Source organism: Carassius auratus, chromosome 18, assembly GCF_003368295.1.
Source record: "Carassius auratus strain Wakin chromosome 18, ASM336829v1, whole genome shotgun sequence".
NCBI lineage: Eukaryota > Metazoa > Chordata > Actinopteri > Cypriniformes > Cyprinidae > Carassius > Carassius auratus.
The window spans coordinates 3,761,658-3,784,593 of record NC_039260.1 but is presented as its reverse complement, the minus strand read 5'-3'; the positions used below and the strand labels follow the sequence as shown (position 1 = coordinate 3,784,593).

Here is a 22,936-nt window from a genome sequence, read left to right as displayed (position 1 = left end):
CTTAAGTACTTTTAAGTTAAGTTTTTAATAATGTCTGCTGTGGCATTTTTTGCAAAGTAAGTTTTTAAAAAAGAACACTGAAGGTTTAAATCTGTCTTGAATTTATTTTGTTTAAAAATAATAAAATGGAAAAGAAAAGTAATAACACTAGAATACCTTGGATTTTGTGAATAGAAAAGGTTGGGGGGCCTTGGATTAAAACAAAAAAGGTTGAGAACCACTGCTATATGCAATACTAATACCAGTGCTTATATATGTGCGTATATATCACCCTCTTTCTCTCTCATTCTCTCTTTCCCTCTCCTGTGAATTTGATCTGTGCGTCCGTCCTTGCCTTCAAGTCATTAAAATGCTAATGCATGCTTTAACTTCTCAATTCTGTGGTGACAGAGTAGGACACAGTCAGTAGATGTTACTCTCGCTTTTCCTCTCTCTCTCTCTCTCTCTCTCTCTCTCTCTCTCTCTCTCTCTCTCTCTCTCTCTCTCTCTCTTATATTCTTTCTTGAAATGTAATCAAATATAAATGTAATGTAATTATTAATCACATTAGTCTCGGTAAAGTGACTAAAGTGTGAGTATAACAGGCTGAATTTTAGACTTAGTTATGGAATTGTGAGTATGTTTAAAGCAGGCTTTTTTCTATCTATTTTCTATCAGTTTTATGTATCTCTAAATTAATGTATTTATTTATTAAAATGTGTTTATTCTATAATTTAGCATAAACATTTATTTATATATTTGTTTGTATTCATTGTTTTATATGCATTTATTTCTGTATATTACATCTACTACTGTATATTTCATTTGAAATATTTTGTTAAATACTTTCATCATTTTATTACATGACACTTTGACTCTTGTCATGTATTATAGGATAATACTGCAGGGTAGCACACCACAATTTATGCTTATTATTAGTTTGAATAGTATCTATGAGTATAAGTACAAATCTGGCTTCTTGTATACAATATTCAAATGTCATTTATTTTTTCTGGCTGAAATAGAAAGTATTTTTACAGTATGTTTTCAAAGTGTGCTGAACTTGTTTATTTCAAAACATCAAGGAAACTTTGATGTATCATAATTTGACTCCTTTAAACACAATCAGCAAGACACTCAAAGCAAGAGAGGACTGAAGAAGAGCAGACATGCACAGAGGGAATACCAGACTGTGACACAGGAAAGAGTGGAGACGGGGACGGAAGAAAAGAAAATATGCATTAGTAATCAGACCAGAGCAAGTGGGTCACTGAGTTTATTAAGAAAGGGGAGAGAGAGAGGAGGACATGTTGAATTCAATAACACAGAGAGCAAAGTGTAATTCAATAACCCACTGTAACACAATTTCTAATCTATCTAGGAAAGAAATGCATGTGTTTGACTCTCTGTTCTTGCCAGAAAATGTTTGTAAGATTCATTATTTGTGAGATTCTCATGGTGTGTTTGTGTGTGAACGTGAATATGTGTGTATGTTTGTCAGCAGATTGGCCTTCGGTAGGGGAGCAGTGCATTGATTTCCAGCCCAAAGTCCAATCACATAAATCTAGTCTGCCTTGAGACACCAGGCCTTTTAGCCAGACCCTCTGACTGGATTAACGAGACCACATTCTCTCACACACACACACACACAAATATACAGTTGACCTTGCCTGTGCATTTAATTAAGATTGTCTACATTTTTCCGCACACAAACAAACACCCATAATTTCGCAGAAAGCTGATTAGAGACATGCTATCAGCTCTGAAATGCAATGGAAATATGATAAACAGCTCTGAAAATGACAAATAGGGTGTCAATATGTGTCATGTTTTTCTTTCAGAGACGAGAGAAGACCGAACCAAGAGGCTGTTCAGACATTACACTGTGGGCTCCTACGACAACTTTACCTCATATAGGTAATGTATATATGTGTGCATACAGAATAAATATATATATAGTTCAGAGTAAACCTGAGGAAGTTAGTCTGACTCAGTGGAGTCTGTCATTCGTGGAATTGAATCTCTACTGCCATCTAGAGAAAAGAGGTTGTGAACACACATTACATCATGCTTTTGATTATATTTGCTTTTAATTCACACACTTACTTAGTTCTCATTTCACATTTTATCCCATACAACATATTTATTTTTGTTTCTGTTTATTTTAGATGAAAAAATAAATGCATAAGAACTTGATTCCATTGAGAACCAAGAACTACATTAAACTTTACATCTGAGTGTAATAAAAAACTATTAAACGAGAAGTCATGTTTTACATTATGCTCAATGTTACAGTGTTATTGGATATGCAAATCTACTTATGAATAATATCTGCTTTGTTTCAAGGGACATGAATGTACATTGTATGAATGTACTTAATTCTGTCCCACCAACGAATATGAGTAACAAAATGTGATGCTGTATGCTTTAATATAAAAATAATGACACACTCAATGTATTTTCTATATTTTATAAATAATTTTATATTATTAAATGCATTTAGATATCTACTACAGTTTCTCACAGCATTGCAAAGCTTCTCATTTAACGTTTGTATAGTTTTGTACTATATATATATATATATATATATATATATATATATATATATAGCCAAATGCTGACATTGGTGGAATGTCTTTTCACTATACAAAGTTGCAGGTCAGAGTTCTTCATGTTAAAAAAAAATCATAATTTTTTATTTATTATGCAGCTATATCCTTTATTCAGGCTTGCGCCTATTTAATTTTGGAGATAAAACAAGGCTGTGAGAGATAGAAGCACAGTTTAATGGATTGTACTGTGTACAAACCTAGCGATTGTTCAAGACAATCCATAAAAAAGTTTTAAAAGCTGTACGCTGTGAAAATTAAGTGATCTAAGACTTGTACAGTGTGTGCCATTCTGAAGAGTGAATCCCTCACAGCCTCATTTTCATCAACTGTAAATTCATTTTGGCGTCCGGACCCACTAAGGTCTTTAGAGGCAAATACTTTACATACTCTTGCATATCCATTCTACCTGTGAACGCAACACATAAGCAAGTTTTTGTTACTGCTGTTTTAATTCTTTTGAATCTGCATGTGTAATATATTTAACACTGTGAAGTTGAAGACTGATGGATGTGAGACGAAGGATAAGATGAGATGAGTTTGGGAAAGGAGTAAGAGAGAGAGAGAACGAGAGAGGATTAATTACTGGAGTCTCTCTGTCAAACTGATTCTTTCCACTCCATTCATCTTCTCTTGCCAGGATGCTCAACAACAGCAAACAGGTCTAGAACAGCAGCCTAAAGAACTGCACCCAGTCAAATCAATTAGCTTCTCAAATGGACTCGAAACATACCAGACAAATGAAGCCTCTCCCAGACTCTTAAAATCTGTTTCCCATTATGAGATGTGAATGAATAATCATCACCTTACTGAAATGAAGTTATATTAATAGATTAAGACTGTTAGCATGCCAAACTCTGTTCCGCTAAGTCTGTTAGGCTAATCAATTTAAACAGTAAATATTAGCATGTAAGTGTACCAAAGTATGCTTAGCTAAAATTACAAGTCTGCTACTCAATTTAAACTGTAAATATTAGCATTCATGAACTACTTTTAGCTAATACTTTCCTATGTCCAATCCATACTAAGACTGATGATGTAAGTGTTCTAGGAAATATTTTAATTACTACTTAGATTTAGTGTAAATGTAAGTGTGCTGATCCATGGCCAGCTACACTGTTAAGTGCACTAAACTGAACATCGACAGTTAGCTTACGTTGACCTAGCTGTGAAAAGCTAGCACACAGACAGAAAGCAAACATTAACTGGCATAAGTTAAAATGTGCTGTCAACAACTCCTTCTTCACTCCTCTCGTAGGTGTTCATTATATTTGATTGTCAGTCGCCGTATACAGAGGTGTAGCTTCATTGACATGGGACAAAGTGGGGTTAACATTCTCATGCATCTTCGTCTCGGCTCAGGAGATCATTTTAGGGAGTTGTGTGCACTACATTGACAAGTCAGCGCTACACTAAACCTTCCTGAGGTCTAATGTCCTTTATATGCATTTTCACACTTCATTATCTTATCAAATTATCATTAGGCACTAGATTAGCTGAACTTGGCTGTAAGGGCTTTTGTAAGCTTATAACAAATATTTGAAATGGTTAATGTATTTATATAACAGAAATATTAATTAAGGCATAAATCAAGCCAGACAAAGTACGCACACTCATCTATACCATAGTAAAAATAATTGGGGAAATATAAATAATTATATACACACGCATATATACATAATTTTTTTTCAGTTACTTTTACTGTGCTATTGCCATGGTTTTACTATGATATTGTAAGGGACAAGATATCATATTAAGCTTTTGTTCTTAGTCACAATTGCTAAGTGTTCGCGTTTGCATTTATTAAATAGCTAATGGGAAATGCAACCCACATATTCCACTGCCCCAGTTTAATGTGGCTTGTCTGGGATTTTGTTCGTAAACAAACCACAGCAAATGGCAGTTCCAGACGCCCGACCGTACACTGATGTTATCACAGGCGTGACTGCTGTTCCGATGGACAGAGCGCTTTGTTAACCCGAGGCGCTAACGACACCGAATCATCTGTAATTGATCTAATTGATTTTCCACTGCTTAATTAGATTCTTGTCACTCCTAATGTATCAGTGATGAAGACCCTCAGGGTACAACAGAGAGAGAGATAGAGAGATGAGCTTTGTTCTAATAGCTGATGATATAGACACCAGTCGTTGCTCTGGTCTCATACTGTATGATCACATAGACAGCTTTTAGTCGTTTTGTGGTAATTATTCTGCAATCAGCGCACAAGCAGCTGTTCACAAGGACTGTATTATGCATTGTTTGTAAAACAGATTTTTAGATGATATAGGAGTTGTTATAAATGAGATGCTGTGTGAAGATATATAGATTTTGCTGTAATAAAATGAATATCTTTTTCTTAAGCTTGACTGGCAGAGCGTGGCACCAGCAATGCCAAGGTCATGGGTTTGATTCCCAGGGAAGACCCAAACTGATCTCTATCATGAAATGACTGTAAATTGCTTTTCACACTATGATTAACTTTGGATTAATGTCTTTTTACACCCTCTGCTGGCACTGAAGGCATGCAGTGTGAATCAGTGCAGTGCTTGAATTTTACAGCAAGTTGTTTAGCAACAAATGGCCAGTCATAGACTAACTTATAAACTTTAAATATTCATGCTTGGTACAGTAGCATAAATATCCATAAGTTTTTTAATTTAAACATCTGAAAGAGAGTTAACTGATGCATCATATGATATCATATGAGATACTATAATTTTTGTTTAAGAATTAAAAAATAAAAATTCTGTCATCACTACTCGCCCTCGCCCTTATATAAATTCAAACCTGACTTTTTGGCAGTGAAACCTAAAAGAAGATATTTTTAGAAATAGGTAAGTGTTTTTTTATTCTATAAAGTGGAAGTCAATGGTCTCCAGTATTTTGTGTTTCCAATATCCGGCGCAAGTCACCAGAGAGTCTGTCATTTCACTGAAAGATCCAGTTATAACGTTTGATTAAAAATTACAAGCTCGAAGCTCATTTTTTTCAAACTGAAACACATGCATGAACAAATCTCTCACAATGTGATTAATAAAGTGCATTTAGAAAATGGATAGGGTGTATTTTTATTTTAATGCCAGCTTTAACACAGAACATTTTTAATCTAAGTCACTACAAGAATATCTGGTGTTTTTCTAACACTGGTCAATTTTGAGACTTGTCTTCTTTCAGACTAGTGCAAAGAAAATATCTAAAGTGCACATTACACATTATTTATGTAGATTTCATTTACAATATATATGTTTTTCTCAAAATGAGTGTTTTTTTTTTCATGCACTCCACTTCAGTAGCAGTTACAAACAGCCAACCTTACAGTTTATTCCTAAAGGTTTTTACAGAGGGGGTTGTTCATATATCACTCACCTGATTTATGCAGCATTTTATTCCTTAAAATGTGTTTCCCTTAAAAATATTTTCCTATTTTTGGAGTAAGATATCCAAAACCCCCCTCTGTAAAAACCATTAACTCTAATATGTCAACAAAATACATGAAATATCCAGTATTCAGATTTCTGTTCTGGAAATGTATGCAAATTAGTATATTAATTAGCATATTCAATTACATAATACCTCATTTGCAAATTTAAACATAACATTTCAGAAAACTTGTAATAAACAGTTATCTTAATGTACTGTGATTAATCAACAGTGGAAAGTGCAGTGATATCTTTTAATTGCAGTCTGTAGCCTTTTCACCTGTAGTGTCTTGCCTTAAGCATGCGAAGCCCATTAGTTGTTTTATATTTCAGAAGAATCTGCCAAATCGTTTGCAAGTCATGCAAATGAAAAACAGCACAGTTAATCATAGCAGTGAGGTTAGTGAAGTGATATCTGTATGTCTAGAGCGCTGTTTGTATGTGTGTGTTGGCGGGGGGCTGATGGTGTCTACAGGCGGGTAACTGTGGCTCACATAAGTAAGGAAGAACAGATTTGTCCCTGCTGTTCGCACTGATGATAACTATCTCCATGCATACAGACAGATGGACCGTGTGTGTGTGTATGTGTGTTAAGGGATAGAGACCACCATAGAAAAAGATCCTTTGTTTGTCTCTGACTCGCTTTCTTTTTTGTGAGCACTCGTCCCATCTTTTTATCACTGATGGGCTGCACTTTAAGGCATGGATGCAGGGTTGACATTGTCTTTGTACATTTCTGGCTTTAAAGGACGATTTGTCTCTCTAGTGCATTCGAAGTTGGATGGTGAAAGAGTTGAAGGCCCTCATTTTTCTGTCCATTCATGTAATCGCATAAGAGGCTGGATTTTAGCATTTGGTCCAATCTCCTAATGCAGTTAAAGAGGCTGCGCTTGAGTCAAACAGAAGGACAGGAGCTTCCACCTGAGCTTTTTCATACCATCCACACTCTCACAGCCTCAGCTTTTAACCTGATTGGCTCATCAGCGGAGCGGGACAGGGATCAGGGAGAGTAGCGGTGTGTGGGGGTATGTCCAGGTGGTCCGGCTGTGGTGGTGGTCCTGATACAGGCATGGTGCTGGAGTCTGACATCACTGTCCTGCTCTCTCTTATGCCCAGTGATTACATCATCGAGGAGAAGAACGCTGTGCTCCAGAAGAAAGAGAATGAGGGATTCGGCTTCGTCTTGCGGGGAGCAAAAGGTAAGATGTGGCTTTGAGTTCAGGGCCTCGGTTTGCTCTTACTGTCAGAGTTGATGCTTCTTTTACAATATTGGGTTGCATTACACACTTGAAGTCAGCATGAAACACTGTTTGCAACACATCTTACTTTTGTAATGTGATGCATTTCCAAGAAAAACAGGATTTTCCAAAAATAGTTGAATTTGAGAATCGCTTGGCTTGTTAAAAACTGACCAATCGGAATGGAGCAAGACTTGAATGCAGTTTCATTCCAGTCAAGTTTAAATAGTTTTAGTTATGGGTTAACATTGGGTTATGGGTGAAAATAAAATGGTTTACATTATGTTTTGATGGAAGTGCATTGTAAGACCAGGAGCATTGTTAATTATCTAATTGATTTATTAAATATAAAAATGTATAATAATAATAGTCGCACTGATAGTCTTGTGGGAAGCACGCCGACAAAATATGCCATTACCTTACAGGCGTCCCATGTTCGAATCCCGACTTGAGGACCTTTCCTGATCCTGCCCCCTCTCTCCCACTTCACTTTCTGTCAATTCTAATCTGTCCTGTTACAATAAAGGCAAAAAATGGCAAAAAATTAATAATAATAATAATTAACACTAATTACCAATAGTTAATAGTAATCATTTTTATTATTAACAATAATCTAAATGATAATCATTTATATTATAATTATTTTGTTCTTAAATTAAAAATATATGTATGAAAATAGTTATTGTTGTTATAACAAGTATTAATAGTTAATATAGTCTTTATTATTTGTATTGATAATAAATCAAAATAATTTAATAATAAACAATTTATTAATAATTGGCATGAAAATTATGTTTAAAATATGAGGATTACATTTAATTTAAAATGTTCTAGTTGTGATGAAAAGAACCCTAAACGCAATAGACTCCTCGGATGAAAGTACAGTATAATGTACCGTGAATAACTTTTTAATATCCAGTGACCAATATAAGAATCCCTGTAAAAACCCAAGCACTGCAAAGAACCATTGAACCAAAATGTAGTTTTCTCTAGAGTTAAAATAAATATTACTCTGAAATAACATCACACATCTACAATCATTTATATGAAATAAATGCATATCTGTACTCCATTAGTGTGTGTGCTTTACAGATGTGGTTCTGGTGACAGCATAAAATAGAGTTAAGTGAATGTTAACTTCATTAGTTACATAATCAAATATTGTGGTCACTGGTTCATATTGTGACATTTTTGAAACATATATAGTGGTGACTCAACAGCATTAATAGACACTTGTGTTTGACAACACATACAGATCAGCAGGGTGTGTGTGTGTACTGGTATATAAGGTTTATGAGGAAACAAATGTGTATAATGACATGGGTACTACAATGTAAACATGGTGTATGAGGACACTTCCTCAAAACTGTGTTTTATGAAATTCAAAACTTGCCAGTAGTTTTCTGTAAGGGGTAGGTGTAGGATTGGTGTATGGGGCGATAGAAAATACAGTTTTTACAGTATAAAACCATTACGTCTATGGAGAGCCCCCGTAAACCACAAATGCAAGTGTGTGTGTGTGTGTGTGTGTGTGTTTGTTATTGCCCAGTCTCTGGGGTGGCACCATCCTGGATAGGAGTTATGAGTTCCTAATGCCATCTGTTACCCACATGGTGCATTAATATCTCTTACGAATATGGGTGTCAGCAGTCTCTTTATTGCTTTCATAATTTCTATACTATGTCTTCCTCAAAGATTAAAAGGAAAACACTTAGAGATCTATTTGGACACATGTTTATAATAGTATATATTATTATAATTAAGCCATTCATTGACTTCAAAAAGAGTCTAAGCACCAATAATGAGATATTCCATGTGATTCTCTGTGTTTGTGAAGCGGAGACGCCCATTGAAGAGTTTACACCCACACCTGCCTTTCCTGCACTGCAGTACCTGGAGTCTGTGGATGTTGAGGGCGTGGCCTGGAGGGCGGGGCTAAGGACGGGTGATTTTCTGATTGAGGTATAGGGATTGGTTTGTCTGCTGATATCCTGATATCTTTCTGTATCTACTATTAATCATGTTTCATATTTTCTGCACATAAAAATGCAGTAATGTTTGTTCAAGTTGTGTAATGACCTTGAGTCTAGTCTGAGATTCTGGCAATGTCCCAAAGGGGTGGAAAAATACTTATGATTTCTTTGTAATTTTTCTTTCAGGTGAATGGTGTAAACGTGGTAAAAGTGGGACACAAGCAGGTGGTGTCACTCATACGGCAGGGCGGGAATAACCTCCTGATGAAGGTGGTGTCAGTCACACGAAAGCCAGAGTCTGAGGAGACAGTAAGGAAGAAGGGTAAGATACTTTTAACAGAGGGTAAGATATTTTTAACAGAACTGTCCTTTATTATTTTATTTATTTTTTTATTTTTTATTTTGTCATTTTTAATTATTATTATTATTATTTAAATGTTTCTTTTGGGGGGGGGGGGGATTTAATGCCTTTTTGTTAAGTATTACAAGGAAAGTAGTGGGTGGAGAGGACCTCAAGATGGGAATCGAACTCAGCTCACCGTGAGCACAGCTGTGCTATATATCACCGCACTAATATTACTATTATTATTCTTTTTATTTTTTTACATTATTTTTGTTTTCCGTTTTACGTTACATTTCTGCATTTTGTTCTTAGGTAAAACTTTCTTAATTTAAATTTTTAACTTTGCAACAATGAAAATGCAGCTATTATGATAAGTGTTACGACTTACACACAAGATCTGCAGTTCAATATATTGCTTAAATGTATTTTATATGTATTCATGGGTGTCTTTCAAAAATAACATCTAAGTGTTAAGTCAGTTTCACGCAAATGGTGTAATATTGAGTATGTGGCACTATAGTTGAGTTATAGGGAATGTGCTGACTGCTGGTTTTGTTTGTTTATTGTGGGCGGGGCTACTGCAGTCAGACAGAGGAGCTCTTAAAGGCACGGGTTGCTAGGGAACCAGTCTTTGATGCTCTGTACTGTATGTAATGATCAGAAAGTGAGAGATTTCTCTCAGCAGGGAGAATCTAGTCTCGACACGAGGAAAAAAATGCTGCAAGAATGCATAAAGGAGCATGTGCAGCGATCATAGCCGATCGTGACGGTAATGACTGTGTTTGTCAGAGGAGAAAACTTTAGGAGCATTAACTAAATGACAGGGTTATTTGTTACAAGGAATTGTGATGACTAAGCAGATTGAAGTGTTTTCTGTGCAGACTTTCCACATGCACACATTTGTGCATTCCTACACCCACTCAATCGATTAGCAGTTGAATGAGTCCACCGGTAGAGTTATTAGAACCACAGCAAAACCTCAAAACCCAAAGAGGTAGTCTATTCAATATCCATGCAAACTATCCTCACTTTTATCTGCAACTCCCACACAATCCGAACCCTTCATTGACCTGTTTTGCATTTAGTGGATGATGGAACACTTTTATCCAAAGCGTCTTAAAAGTATAGAGGATGGTTGACTATGCAGATCCATACCTAACTGTAAAAACAATTTTATACATTTTATTTTATTAAAATAATTATAATTATAATAATTAAACTGATGGATTTTTTACGTTCCAGAATCTTTATTTTATCCTATTTTATAATTAAGTGGATTTCCACCAAAGAAAAACGTGAGTATATTTAACAAAGATTGTATTTTATAATAAGATCCCCAGCTAAATATATTGCTTAAATGTAGTTCATATATGTTCAACAGTGAGTCTCACAAGGGCAAAATGTATTAACTACACTTATATTCAGGGGTGCACATAATTTTTTCAGCCTGGTTCTCATAAGTGAACCTGGAGATTTGGTTTGGTCCTCACACTGCATATAGCGTGACCCATTAAAGTTAACTATAAAAAATGAATTAATAATAGTTATAATATTATTGCACTTTATTTATTTAGTTTTTTATTATAAAATAATAATAAATAATCTAGGCCTGGTTCCCCAAAACGTTCTTATCGCTAAGTAGTTCTTAACCTGTTCCTTAACCTCTCTCTTAAAGGGTTAGTTCGCCCAAAAATGAAAATTATGTCATTAATAACTCACCCTTATGCTGTTCCAAACATGTAAGACCTCCTTTTATCTTTGGAGCACAGTTTAAGATATTTTAGATTTAGTCCGAGAGCTCTCAGTCCCTCCATTGAAACTGTGTGTATGGTATACTGTCCATGTCCAGAAAGGTAAGAAAAACATCATCAAAGTAGTCCATGTGACATCAGAGGGTCCGTTTTATTAATGACATAATTTTCATTTTTGGGCGAACTAACCCTTTTACCTTATGGCTCGATTCCCGACACGTTCGTACGCTAAGTATATCTTCTGTAAGTCACACTTTGGTAAGGTTGGTCTGGACCATTCGTAAGCTCTCTCTTAGCGTTGTTTGAGCTCAAGACGCTACTGTACAGCAGTCTTTAGAAATCAGCACTGTGAAGTACAAGTCAAACTATGGTATGTTGACAATGTTGTGGCTCAACAATGATTTTATGTTATTTTTAAGACTCATAGAACATAATAAATTATGTTCGCAATGGATACAGGCCTATTTATGAAGTTGACTTTATGTGGTATCAGAACTAATATGGTGGTAATTAGCCTAGGCTTTTTCGTAATATAATTAAAGTGAATTGGCAATAATTTTTTTGATAATTAAAATCTGGCAAACAATTTGGCTCTAAATGGCTAAGATCTATAAATGAGTAATCATGGTTGTGTCCAGTAAGCAACCAACTATGGCAGCGATCCAACGTGTCCTTGTATTGAATCAAAGACTGAGACGGACGCTGAGCCCAAGACAGTTCATTATGGAGCTGCTGGACCTTCTCAGACCTGCGATTGCCAGGCAAACGCGGCAGAATTTTGCTTTAAGCCCTGAAGCCCAGCGCTACGTTTTTTTTTTTTTTTTTGCTACAGAGAGATTCATCGAGGTCGTGGGAGAGGGCTACGGCCTAACCAAGACCTCGCTGTGGAGGTGCGTCCACACTGTCACCAGCGCCCTTTTACGCCATGCCGGGGATTAAGTCCTGGTGGATGGCACACTCATCCCTATCGCCAATTCATCAGTGATTGATCAGGTGTAGGCTGCTTATCGTGAAAAGGAGACTCGGCCATAAACGTGCAGGTTATAGTGGGTTTGATCTCTGACCTGGTGGCAAGGTCTAGCAAAACTTCAAGTTCCTCTGACGAGAGGCTTGGTGCCCTTTTTTACGTTGCTTCCCCAGCATATTTTGTATCTAACTCTGTCTCTCTGTGTTCATTGTAGATAGGTTGCTTTTTATTAAAAACATAAACCAATTGCAATCAATACCGCATTAAACAGAAGTAACTGCAGCTGCTTGCCGATCAATTCTGATTGTAAAGTACCTTACCATTAATATAAAAGTGTATTATATAATTTTTTAAAAGTCGTTAAACCCATGTCAAGAAGCGGCACAAGTCGCACAAACGGGATAAGGAGGGTGGATGATTAGCGAGGGATACCTGGTTCGTCTAACCATCACACATATCGTGTGAACATATTACTGACCATTTGATCATTTAATTTATAGTCTATATTCTACTGATAACTTAAACTATGTTAAAATAAATGTTACTGTAATAATTTGAGGAATGTTTCATTTGCATAGAACGTGTTGTCTTTCTTAACGCTGTATTGCACCTTCGTGTGAAGTGGAAAATCTATTCCTGAGCAATCGATGCCTGAGCAATCGATGCTAATTCAGCACCCTCACTTTGGACAGCGCTCTTGTAACGTCGGACGTAAGAGGCAGCGTGCTAAGAAGCTTCCTAAGGGACACTTCGGGGAACAGACTTAAGAACATAAAAACTTTGTTAAGATATATCTTTCAAGGTCTTCTTAGTGCGCTAAGAGTGAGCATTATCGGGGAACCGGACCCTAAATAATAGTGTGTGATAATATTATTAAAAATAAAAGGCAGTCCTAGTATTAATTTCAAATACATTATTTTATAGTAAAATTAAAAATAAAATGCTAATATTTACTACTACTTTCTTTGTAGAATCACTTTATGTATTCCACAATTTTAAGTAGCTTTGGATAAAAGCGTCTAAAAATGAATAAAGAAAAGGTTTTTCATCATATTCAAACTTAAAATCAGCAGGCTTTTATTTTGGCAGTTGCCGGCTAGTAAGTATATGCACTTTCGGATTTAGCGCTGCTGATTAAAGAGCGTCAGTGGATGAATGTCACAGATTTGCACTGTGCTTTGAAAATGGCATGGCATAGCCTAGATTAATGCTTTCAGGTTGAAAATAAAACTGTTATAGTACAGTTTGTGATCTAAAATGGTAATTGTGTATTAACCGCTGTCAACCATGTCGGTACGCAAATGCACTGTCTGAACACGCATCTTTTATTTTGCTTGCGCATGGGGACGTGCGTACCACTTATGTGCAGCCCTGCTTATGTGTAATATATTTGGCAGATGCTTTCATCCTAAGCAACTTTTTTATTTTGTTTTATTATTTATTAAGTTGCTGGACGTTTCACCAAGGAAAATTTACATGTTCAACAATGAGTCTCTTAAATCTAGAATGCATTAATTAAACTTCCATTTAATGCATTTGGCAAATGCTTTCTTCCAAAACAAACTGCATTGCATTTAAGCCACGTATTTGATCAGTTCATGCATTCTCTGGGAGTCAAACCCATGACCTCGGTTTTGCTTGCAGGATGCTTTGCAGCATGCAACAGAAATGAACTATCCCTGCAATCAGAGGGAAGTGCTGTGTTGTTTATGCCCCTACGAAAGATCCTTACCCTAAAATCTGATTGTCGGTGAAAATGTTGTTCTTTCTTGGCAAAATGATGGTCACCTGCAAAGTTATTGCAGGGTTATTGCATAACTCTGGGCTATGCGAACTACCACACACTTACACACTACTGATGAAGTAATAATAGAGTGTCTGTTGTTAGTTTTGTAGCTAAATCCTCCCACACACACATACAAACTCACACACACAGATTCTCACAGTTGAAATGCACAAACCCAGGCCTTGCTCCTGCCAGAGTTGCCATGGTTACTACAATGCATGTTTGAAGTAAGTATTGCATTAGTGCCTTGGTATTTCTCTCCTCGTCTCTCTCTCTCTCCAGCTTCACTCCGGTCTGCAAGGTTGTTCACTGAAGGAGTGAGGAGTTTTACGCCGATGTTACTGAGACGACAGAAGTGTCTGATCTCCTGGAACTCTGATCGTTTTCTTGGTGCTTCTTGTATCGCTGCTCGGGAGTTTATAGCATGCTTTGGACATAGCATCAGGCTTTGCTTCTGAGAGACAAAGGGAAACTCGGCCACCATTTGGGTGTAAGAGGCTGAATGTGATATGAGGGGTTTTGGGAGACGAGTATTTCTTTCTACCATCAGAGGGCCGCCAAGAAAGGAAGTTGGTTTCTGGTCGTGCAATCACAAAGGAGATGTCTCATAGTCGCATGATTCTATGTTACATTTCATAGAGAGAAAGACATAAGGAGAGAGTTTAATTGTGGTGCGGCAGTGCGAAACATTGATCTTCAGATGAAGATGGTGAAAAAGCGCTGGCAGCTGCCGATGGGCAGCAGCCGTGAAGGCCCCTCACCACGCCATCCTGTCTTCTCATCTACTCCTTGCCTTTCCTCCACAGCGCCCCCACCTCCAAAAAGAGCGCCCAGCACCACCCTCACCCTGAGGTCCAAAAGCATGACCGCTGAGCTCGAAGAACTAGGTAAGAATTCCTCAAATAAAGAAATAAGCGTGCTATGTTGTGAGATTGGGTAATTTTTCTTTCAGTTTTTCTCTTAAAGGAATAGTTCACCTAAAAATGAAGATTTGCTAATATGTACTCACCCATCCGAGATTTAGAAGAGTTTGTTTCTTCATCAGGACCGATTTGGAGAAATGTAGCATTACATCACTTGCTCCGCAATGGATCCTCTAGAGTGAATGGGTGCCGTCAGAATGAGAGTCCAAACAGCTGATAAAAACATCACAATAATCCACACGTGATGTCTCAGAAATAGAAACTGTTTCTAAAATAGAAACTGTGCATGTTGCCATCATAGCTGGTTAATATATACAATTCTGATTAATATGGAAAAAATACATTATATTGTGTGTCACAGCTGTAATTTAGGACACGGTGTAATACTGATCTCTCCATTGGAAAAAGCCATCTCTTCTGACTCAATAAAGAAATATGCACAGCCCAATCTTCATTTACAAGTGAACAGTTCTAAAAAGTGTTGGTGGAAAGAACAACAGGAGATTATTTTCTCTGGAAGTGTTATATTGGATTATGGACCTGTATTTTGGCTGAAAGCCATGGTTAAAATTGAAAGTTAAAGTTAAAATGACTTGATGGATTTGTTTCTTACAAACATGCAGATTTTCGCTTTACAAGATGTTAACTGATGGACTGGAGTCATGTGGATTACTTGTGGATTTTTATGATGTTTTTATCAGCTGTTTGGACTCTCATTCTGGCGGCACCCATTCACTACATAGGATCCATTGATGAGCAAGTGATGGAATGCTACATTTCCAATTAAGAAACTACACTGTAATTTACTGTACTGAAGGGCTGAGCATTCATGGATTCAGTTTACACTTTTTAAGCATATGAAGATGGACATTTTTGGGCATCAGGGTTCTTCCAACTAGTCAGTCATTCAGATTATGAAATAGTAAATTTAGAAAATAGATAGGTTTACACATCCTATTCCCCTAACACATACACATACATTTGGATGCAACGTTTTCTCTCTATCTGTCTCTCTCTCTCTCTGTTGCTCTTCGTTGTTTATTTATTAACTGTGTCATCTCCCTCCTGCAGCCATTTGGGCTGTTCAAAACATCAGCTGTCTCTTCCTTTCTCGCTCAATCTGTGCTCTGAGTTTACTGAGTTCATTATACATATTCACTCACGTTCACCCACGTTTACACACTGAAACACATATCAACAGACATTTGCTGCTGTGAGACTTTAATGGAGAAGTGTTCTGTACATTTATTTCATGCTCAGCCTCTGCAAGGAGGAGAAGAGGAGGTAAGTTGAGGTTTTTAGAATATGTGTATGCAACCATCGTCACCTTGCTCATGCTGGAATACTATTTATTTATCTCCGTTCCAAAACCTAGTGAGCTGCCTACCTAACCAGTATTTTTAGGCATTCCCATCACAAAGGCAGTAAAATTATGCTCTCTTTAAAAAGTACCTTGTTTTGGATGTCCAAGAATGTTTTGGGAAAAAAAATCTAATGTTAAAATTACTATGCTAATTTAAACAATTTTTTTTTATATTATTCAAATGTAAAAATTAAAAAAAATTAAAAAAAAAAATGCGTGAAAATGTAATTGATTAATGACTGTTTTATCCAATAGTTCTGTATTTTTCATGCTTACTTGAACTTCACACTCTTAACGTACCAAGATGTGCTGATGCCAAACTGGAAATCCTTTCACATGAGGAATTCTATTTGTGTGGCACGTGAAGTGTTCCAAATGAGTCACTTATGAGGTTTTATTTCAGTTAGGATGCTGCCTTAGGGACTGTTTACACAGGATGCATTCTTGCCTCCATCTGTGATGTTTTTAATTGTTTTTCTTTGTTAACACGCAATACCTTGATAAACTTCAGAAGAACAAATGAATGTATCCTGTGTAAGGCACTACTCAAGTAGACAGTATACAGCCAGGCAGGTCTATGGGTTGGAACTGAGCTTGCCATACAATACTTTTTGCCATAAATAAGAATCAGTGCTGCATTCTGTTCATTATGTGTCATTAACATTTCCATTTCATATTTATTTGGCCTTTTTTATTTCAAAGCATGTGATCAAATGAGATCCATGTTACAACCTGTGTAAGTGTTTATAATGAACATGGTTTTATGTGTGTGTTTATTAACAGAAAGGCTAGATGAGATTTTGGCCTCTCAGGAGACAGTACTGAGGCCAAAGGTGGAAGCAGACTACAGAGCAGCAACGGTGAAGCAACGTCCTACTAGTCGCAGAATTACACCAGCAGAAATCAGTGTAAGATACAGTATGTCCGCACATGCTCAGATGATCAGAAAGTGTCTCATTTTAGCAGCATTGACCAAATACACTATATATGTACACAGTTGACTTATCACACTGAAAAACTGGCTTGATGCAGATTTGTTGGTGGTCTAATGTACTAGTATTGTTTTCCAAAACACAACTTTATGCAGTTATTTTCAGGAGAGATGAAGCTTTTTACAATAACAGTAGCCAATAGAAACATTTTGTTGAAAATATGCCAAAATATTCCTGCTTGACCTTTTTAAACATAAATGTTTTCTTCGTGCAGTCTCTTTTTGAGCGGCAAGGACTTGCTCTCCATGGTGCTCTACACCCAGCATTGGAAAAAGCCCACATGCAGCTGCCGAAAAGCATGGCTAGAACAAAGTCTTTTGGTAATTATTCAGGAATCTTTTACATACACTCCTCAATTAAGCCCCTCAGTTTGAAATAGCAGTAAAGTGCTTGGCTTTGTTCTAGTTTCTTTTATCTATCTGTCCTTTGATCTTCAAATCTGAATGCATTTAAATGTATAACTTTGACACACAGTAAAATTTGGAATGCCAAGAATAAGGGAAACAGTGAAAGGAAAGACCAAAGGGGGGCAGCTGTGGCCTAATGGTTTGAGAGTTGGACTTTTAACCCAAAGGTCACAGGTTCGAGTCTCAGTGCTGGCAGGAGTTGTAGGTGGGAGGGAGTGAATAAACAGCACTCTCTTCCGCCCTCAATACCCATGGCTGAAGTGCCCTTGAGCAAGGCACTGAACCTCCAGTTGCTCCCCTGGTGCTGGATATAGCTGCCCACTGCTCTGGGTGTTCAGTTCTCAATGCTGTATGTTTGCACTTGGTTGGGTTAAATGCAGAGCACCAATTCTGAGTATGGGTTACCATACATGGCAAATGTCACAACTTTCTTTCACTTTTTACTTTTCAAAGATCAAATCTGTAAATTATTGCATACTTGTTTGTCATCAAAGCTCAGCCAAACCTAAAATACATTTTTATAGCTCTATCTGTCTGTCTGTACAGGAGCAACTGAAGAGGATCGACTGTCTGCCCTGGCAGCAGAGCACAGGTTTCCACGGAGCTCCTCCATGACGGACAGCCTGAGAGACAGCCATAGTATCCCTCCACCTCCTCAAATGGCCCCCCCACCTCCCCCATCACTTTACTATCTAGATACTGGACCCCCTCCTTCGTTCTGCCCACCCCCTCCCCCTGGTCGTATTCATGACCCCAGCCGTTCCAGTTTTAAACCAGGCTCTGAACCAAGACTGCACGCTTTGCCACAGACAATGTCTGCTGAGATGTTTGAGCCGCCTCGCCATGCCTCCCACATGGATCGGCAGAAGAAAGCCCGCTCCATGATCATCCTTCAGGACTCAACCCATCTTCCCGTGGAGCCTACTGACATCCCCAGGCCAGGTCCTGTTTCAACTCCGCCCGAAAGGATCAAGCGGAAAGGTCGGGTCATTGATAACCCCTACGCCAATGTGGGCCAGTTTAGCGTGGGCTTGTTCACGCCACCTCAGAGCAAGCCACAGAGAAGGAAGAGTCCGCTTGTAAAGCAACTCCAGGTGGAAGATGCTCAGGAGAGAGCCTCACTAGCACTTGCATCCATCCATGCGAGAGAGCACTCTCCCTCTGGGCGCCTAGCTGCCCACCATACCAGCAGGGCTGATTTCTATCAGCAGCAGCAGCAGCTGTTGCAAGAAAGGAGTCAAGCTCAGGCTGAGGGACTGTTGCAAGGAAAGGGACCTTTCGCTGCTGCCATTGCTGATGCTGTGAAAGACCGGGAACGTCGACTGGAGGAGAGGCGGAAATCCACAGTCTTCCTATCAGTGGGCACTATGGAGGGCAGTTCAGCACCACCCCCAGAGGCCCCCTCACTCACACCATCCCGTTCTGTTGATGAACGAATGCTCACACGTGAACTTGGTCAGTTGCCTCCTCCCGCTCTGGCATTGCGACCCTCTCCTGGGGGCACCACCTTCATTCACCCACTGACTGGCAAGCCCCTCAACCCCAACTCTCCATTGGCACTTGCGCTGGCCGCAAGGGAACGTGCATTAACCTCCCAGAGTCAGTCCCCTTCAAGCAGCCCTGAGCCCAGAACTAAATATGAAGCTGCTGGAGGGGTGCTGTATATGGAGACCCAGACCAAAGAGGCTGAGCGGTCACAGGTTGAGAGGGAGTTTGCCTCACCTCCCTTTTCCCCTGCAACGAAAAGAATTTATGAGACCTCTGCCCCCACCAGCAAAATTCAGTGGGGAAGTCCCATATCCACCAGGAAAGAGTTGGAAACAAGAACAGAATCAAAGGAGGAAAGGAAAATTGAAGACAAGAAGAGTATGATCATCAGCATCATGGACACGTCTCAGCAAAAAACTGCTGGGCTTATCATGGTTCATGCAACGAGTAATGGGGAGGCTGTGGGGCCCAGCCCAGAACACATTGTCCCCTCCCCACCTCCCAAGGGGGCATTGTCAGAGAGCCCAAAACCCATGTTAGCTGAAATAAAACGCGCCAAGTCCCCTGGTCCTGATGCTTCTTTGAGATCCACCCCTCCTCCAGCCACAGCTCCAACTTCCCAGCAACCTCCCAGCCCATCCTCAGATAAAACCCTGGCACAGGGTAGTTCTGAGGAGGACGTGGAACCCTATACGGTCACATTGCCACCTGCTATGCTTTCTTCCAGTGACGAGGAGACACGTGAGGAGCTCCGCAAAATCGGTGTGGTTCCTCCACCAGATGAATTTGCCAATGGCCTTCATGGAAAGACACCTGCAACTGCAGTACCTCCTGCTCCGACGTTGGCGCAAACAACCCCTTCTGCCCTGCCCTCGGCTCCACCACCACCCCCCGTCCCTCCAGCAGTGGTCGCCACAGCAGCACAGGTCCCTGCTAGCAGTGGCCCGCAAGCAGCCTCAGGGAAGCCATCTGAGTCCCACCTGGGCCCAGAGTCTGCTGCTGACTCCGGGGTGGAAGAGGTAGACACTCGTAGCTCCAGTGATCACCACCTGGAAACCACGAGCACCATCTCCACTGTCTCCAGTATGTCCACACTGTCCTCGGAAAGTGGCGAGCCTACGGACACCTACACCACCCACGCAGATGGCCAGACGTTCATTCTTGATAAGCCGCCAGTGCCTCCAAAGCCAAAGCTCAAGTCCCAGCTCAGCAAGGGCCCGGTGACGTTCAGGGACCCTCTGCTCAAGCAGTCATCTGATAGTGAACTGCTCTCACAGCAGCACGCGGCTGCGCTGGCTGCTGCTGCGGGAGCCTCAGGCCCGGCTAGACCCCGCTACCTCTTCCAGAGACGCTCCAAGTTGTGGGGGGACCCCGTGGAACCCCGTCCGCTTTCGGGGGCAGAGGAAGGCAAGCCCACTGTGATCAGTGAGCTCAGCTCTCGGCTGCAGCAGCTGAACAAGGATACGCGCTCACTCGGGGAAGAGCCGCTTGGAGCTTCACTTGACCCCGGAAGGAAATCGCCCGTGGTTGGTGCAAGGTAAGGCATGAGTCCTGGAGAAGAACGAGTGCAACTCATATTTGCAACTGAACCTGAACAAATTCAACACCTTTTCTAAAGCAACATTGCAAAGAGAATACAGAAGTTGTTGTTCATACTGCAAATGCAAGTTTCCTATTGGTTAAATAACTGTGAGAACACTGCAATTCTTTTCCCATATCTGAATAGCAATGTTCAATAGAAAGCTCACGGTTTGCATTTAGTAATATAAAATAAAATGAACATAATTAATATATTAAAAATCCTCATGAAATTCACGAAGAATACCAAAGGACATAATGTGTCTCAGAGTTTCACAAGCAGTCACCTTTATCATTTATTTAAAAGAAAGCTAATCCAGAACCTTAAAGTTTCTTACTCGAATAGAAGCATAAAGTGTTAATGTTTAAGATGCTTTCTTCGTTGAGACATTTGGAGCCCCCGAACTATTTCAGCATTGGACGACCACTGGTAAGTAATGTAGAACGGCCTCAGGCTGATCTCACAGCTCTACCATATAACCCATAGACAATAGTTAGTGTGATACATACTGTTCTGTAGAGCTACAGAGACAGTTTGAGTTAAAATAAATAATTTCAATAAAAAATGTTTCATATAAAATCAATAAAAGCCAATGTCTTTTTCTGTCTTGATTTTTTTAAACACCAGCTATGTACTATTTTGCTTATATCCTTAAATACAGCTGAAGTCCTTTATATCCCAACAGATGTGACAAGAACATGGAAGACAGTAAACCTTAGCTTAGCCACTAGGGTAAATCAAATGTCATTTCTTTTATTTTCTATTCTTTAACATCCACTAATCCCATATTCAGTCACTTTTGCTGACATTCTTCTGGGTGTTATTAATCACTTCTGCAGGTTCTGTGTTCCCTTGTCCACCCTGGCAAATCAACCAAAATGACTGTCCCTTGACAGCATTGTCAAGTATTCTCAGTACATCTGTTTCGGTTATGACACCTTTTTGCAGTGAACATGATGTGACTCAAAAACTTTCTTGATGACATGCATTAGGGTGACTACATAATGACATAAATTTAATTTGAAAAGCACTTTAAGTCCCTCTGTCTTGCCATTTGGGTGTTCACAAGGTAACAGAAGGCCTGAGGGCATGCACCATCTCAAGCTTCGACCTCTCACCCTCCAAACTCTGTCACATCTAACTCAGTGAGCTTTTCCCTCCAGCCTGCTTCACGATGGCACTGTGCTAGCAGTATGTATGTGGGTCCATGTGTGAATGATGTTTTTTTCTTGCAACATCATAGGATATAAATGTGTTGTTTAACACACTAATTGTGAGCTATAAACCCATGTTTGTCCAACCCTAAATAAAGTTATTTTATGACTGGATTGAGTTTAAATTAATTACACCAGCTGAAAGTTGTCATTTCTCATTGGATGATCCAATATAAAACCAACATAATCATCACAGTGTCATCATTATAATAATATCTTATTCCTCTCAGTCTGTGTAGCCGTTCCTTTTCTGTCCAAGCTTACTTTTCTCACCAAGTTTTTTGTGACACTTTCATCCATTAATCATGCTAACACAGTGATCGCTCCGGCTTCTTCTTGGAAAAATGGTTGATCATGTAGTTTTTTGCATTGTTTATTTTTCATGCATATTTGTTCATTTTGCTTAATTTTTGTTTCATTTGACCAGAACGTCACCTTACCCCAGACAGAGGACGTATTGAAAGAAATGCTGTGTTTAATTTCACATCATCAAAATTCACTCTTTATTGATAGTGTCTGTATGTGCACATTCCACCATTGAAAGCTGAGGTCTGGGGCTAGCTGCGCTCTGGTCTGTGTTGCTACGCATTTGGTTTGCATTCAATTGACATTGTTGAGGATGTGAAGTGTGTTGTGTTTGTTTTTGTTCTGTCATGGACTGATGCTAACCGACCGCTCTCTCTCTCTCTCTCTCTCTCATTGCCCCTCACTCTCTCTCCCTCTGTTTCTCTCTCTTTTTCTCCATCTCCCTCTCTCCCTCTTTCTCTCACTCTCTCTTTGCATGCTACGCTGCTCTGTCTAGAGCTGAATCTGAGGCTAAGCCCAGAAGAGCCGGGCACCTGTGTAAGTGCGCATGAATCATCTCATCTGTCTTTTTTCTGTTTCCACACCTCTGAGTCAAG

General features: G+C 39.1%; 1 protein-coding gene across 2 annotated transcripts in view; it reads left to right on the top strand.

Moving 5' to 3' along the window:
• The window catches only part of shank3a (SH3 and multiple ankyrin repeat domains 3a), a 189,971-nt gene that overhangs the window by 159,445 nt on the left and 7,590 nt on the right, over window positions 1-22,936 (top strand). Inside the window, exons 13-21 of one of the 2 annotated variants that reach the window (XM_026287131.1) lie at window positions 1,821-1,896; window positions 7,127-7,209; window positions 9,086-9,210; window positions 9,408-9,543; window positions 14,875-14,955; window positions 16,252-16,275; window positions 17,138-17,262; window positions 17,561-17,666; window positions 18,300-20,778. In XM_026287131.1, the coding sequence (XP_026142916.1) occupies window positions 1,821-1,896; window positions 7,127-7,209; window positions 9,086-9,210; window positions 9,408-9,543; window positions 14,875-14,955; window positions 16,252-16,275; window positions 17,138-17,262; window positions 17,561-17,666; window positions 18,300-20,778 (3,235 nt within the window). The remainder of the gene's footprint in view (window positions 1-1,820; window positions 1,897-7,126; window positions 7,210-9,085; window positions 9,211-9,407; window positions 9,544-14,874; window positions 14,956-16,251; window positions 16,276-17,137; window positions 17,263-17,560; window positions 17,667-18,299; window positions 20,779-22,936) is intronic. The other variant, XM_026287130.1, reaches the window with a different exon arrangement.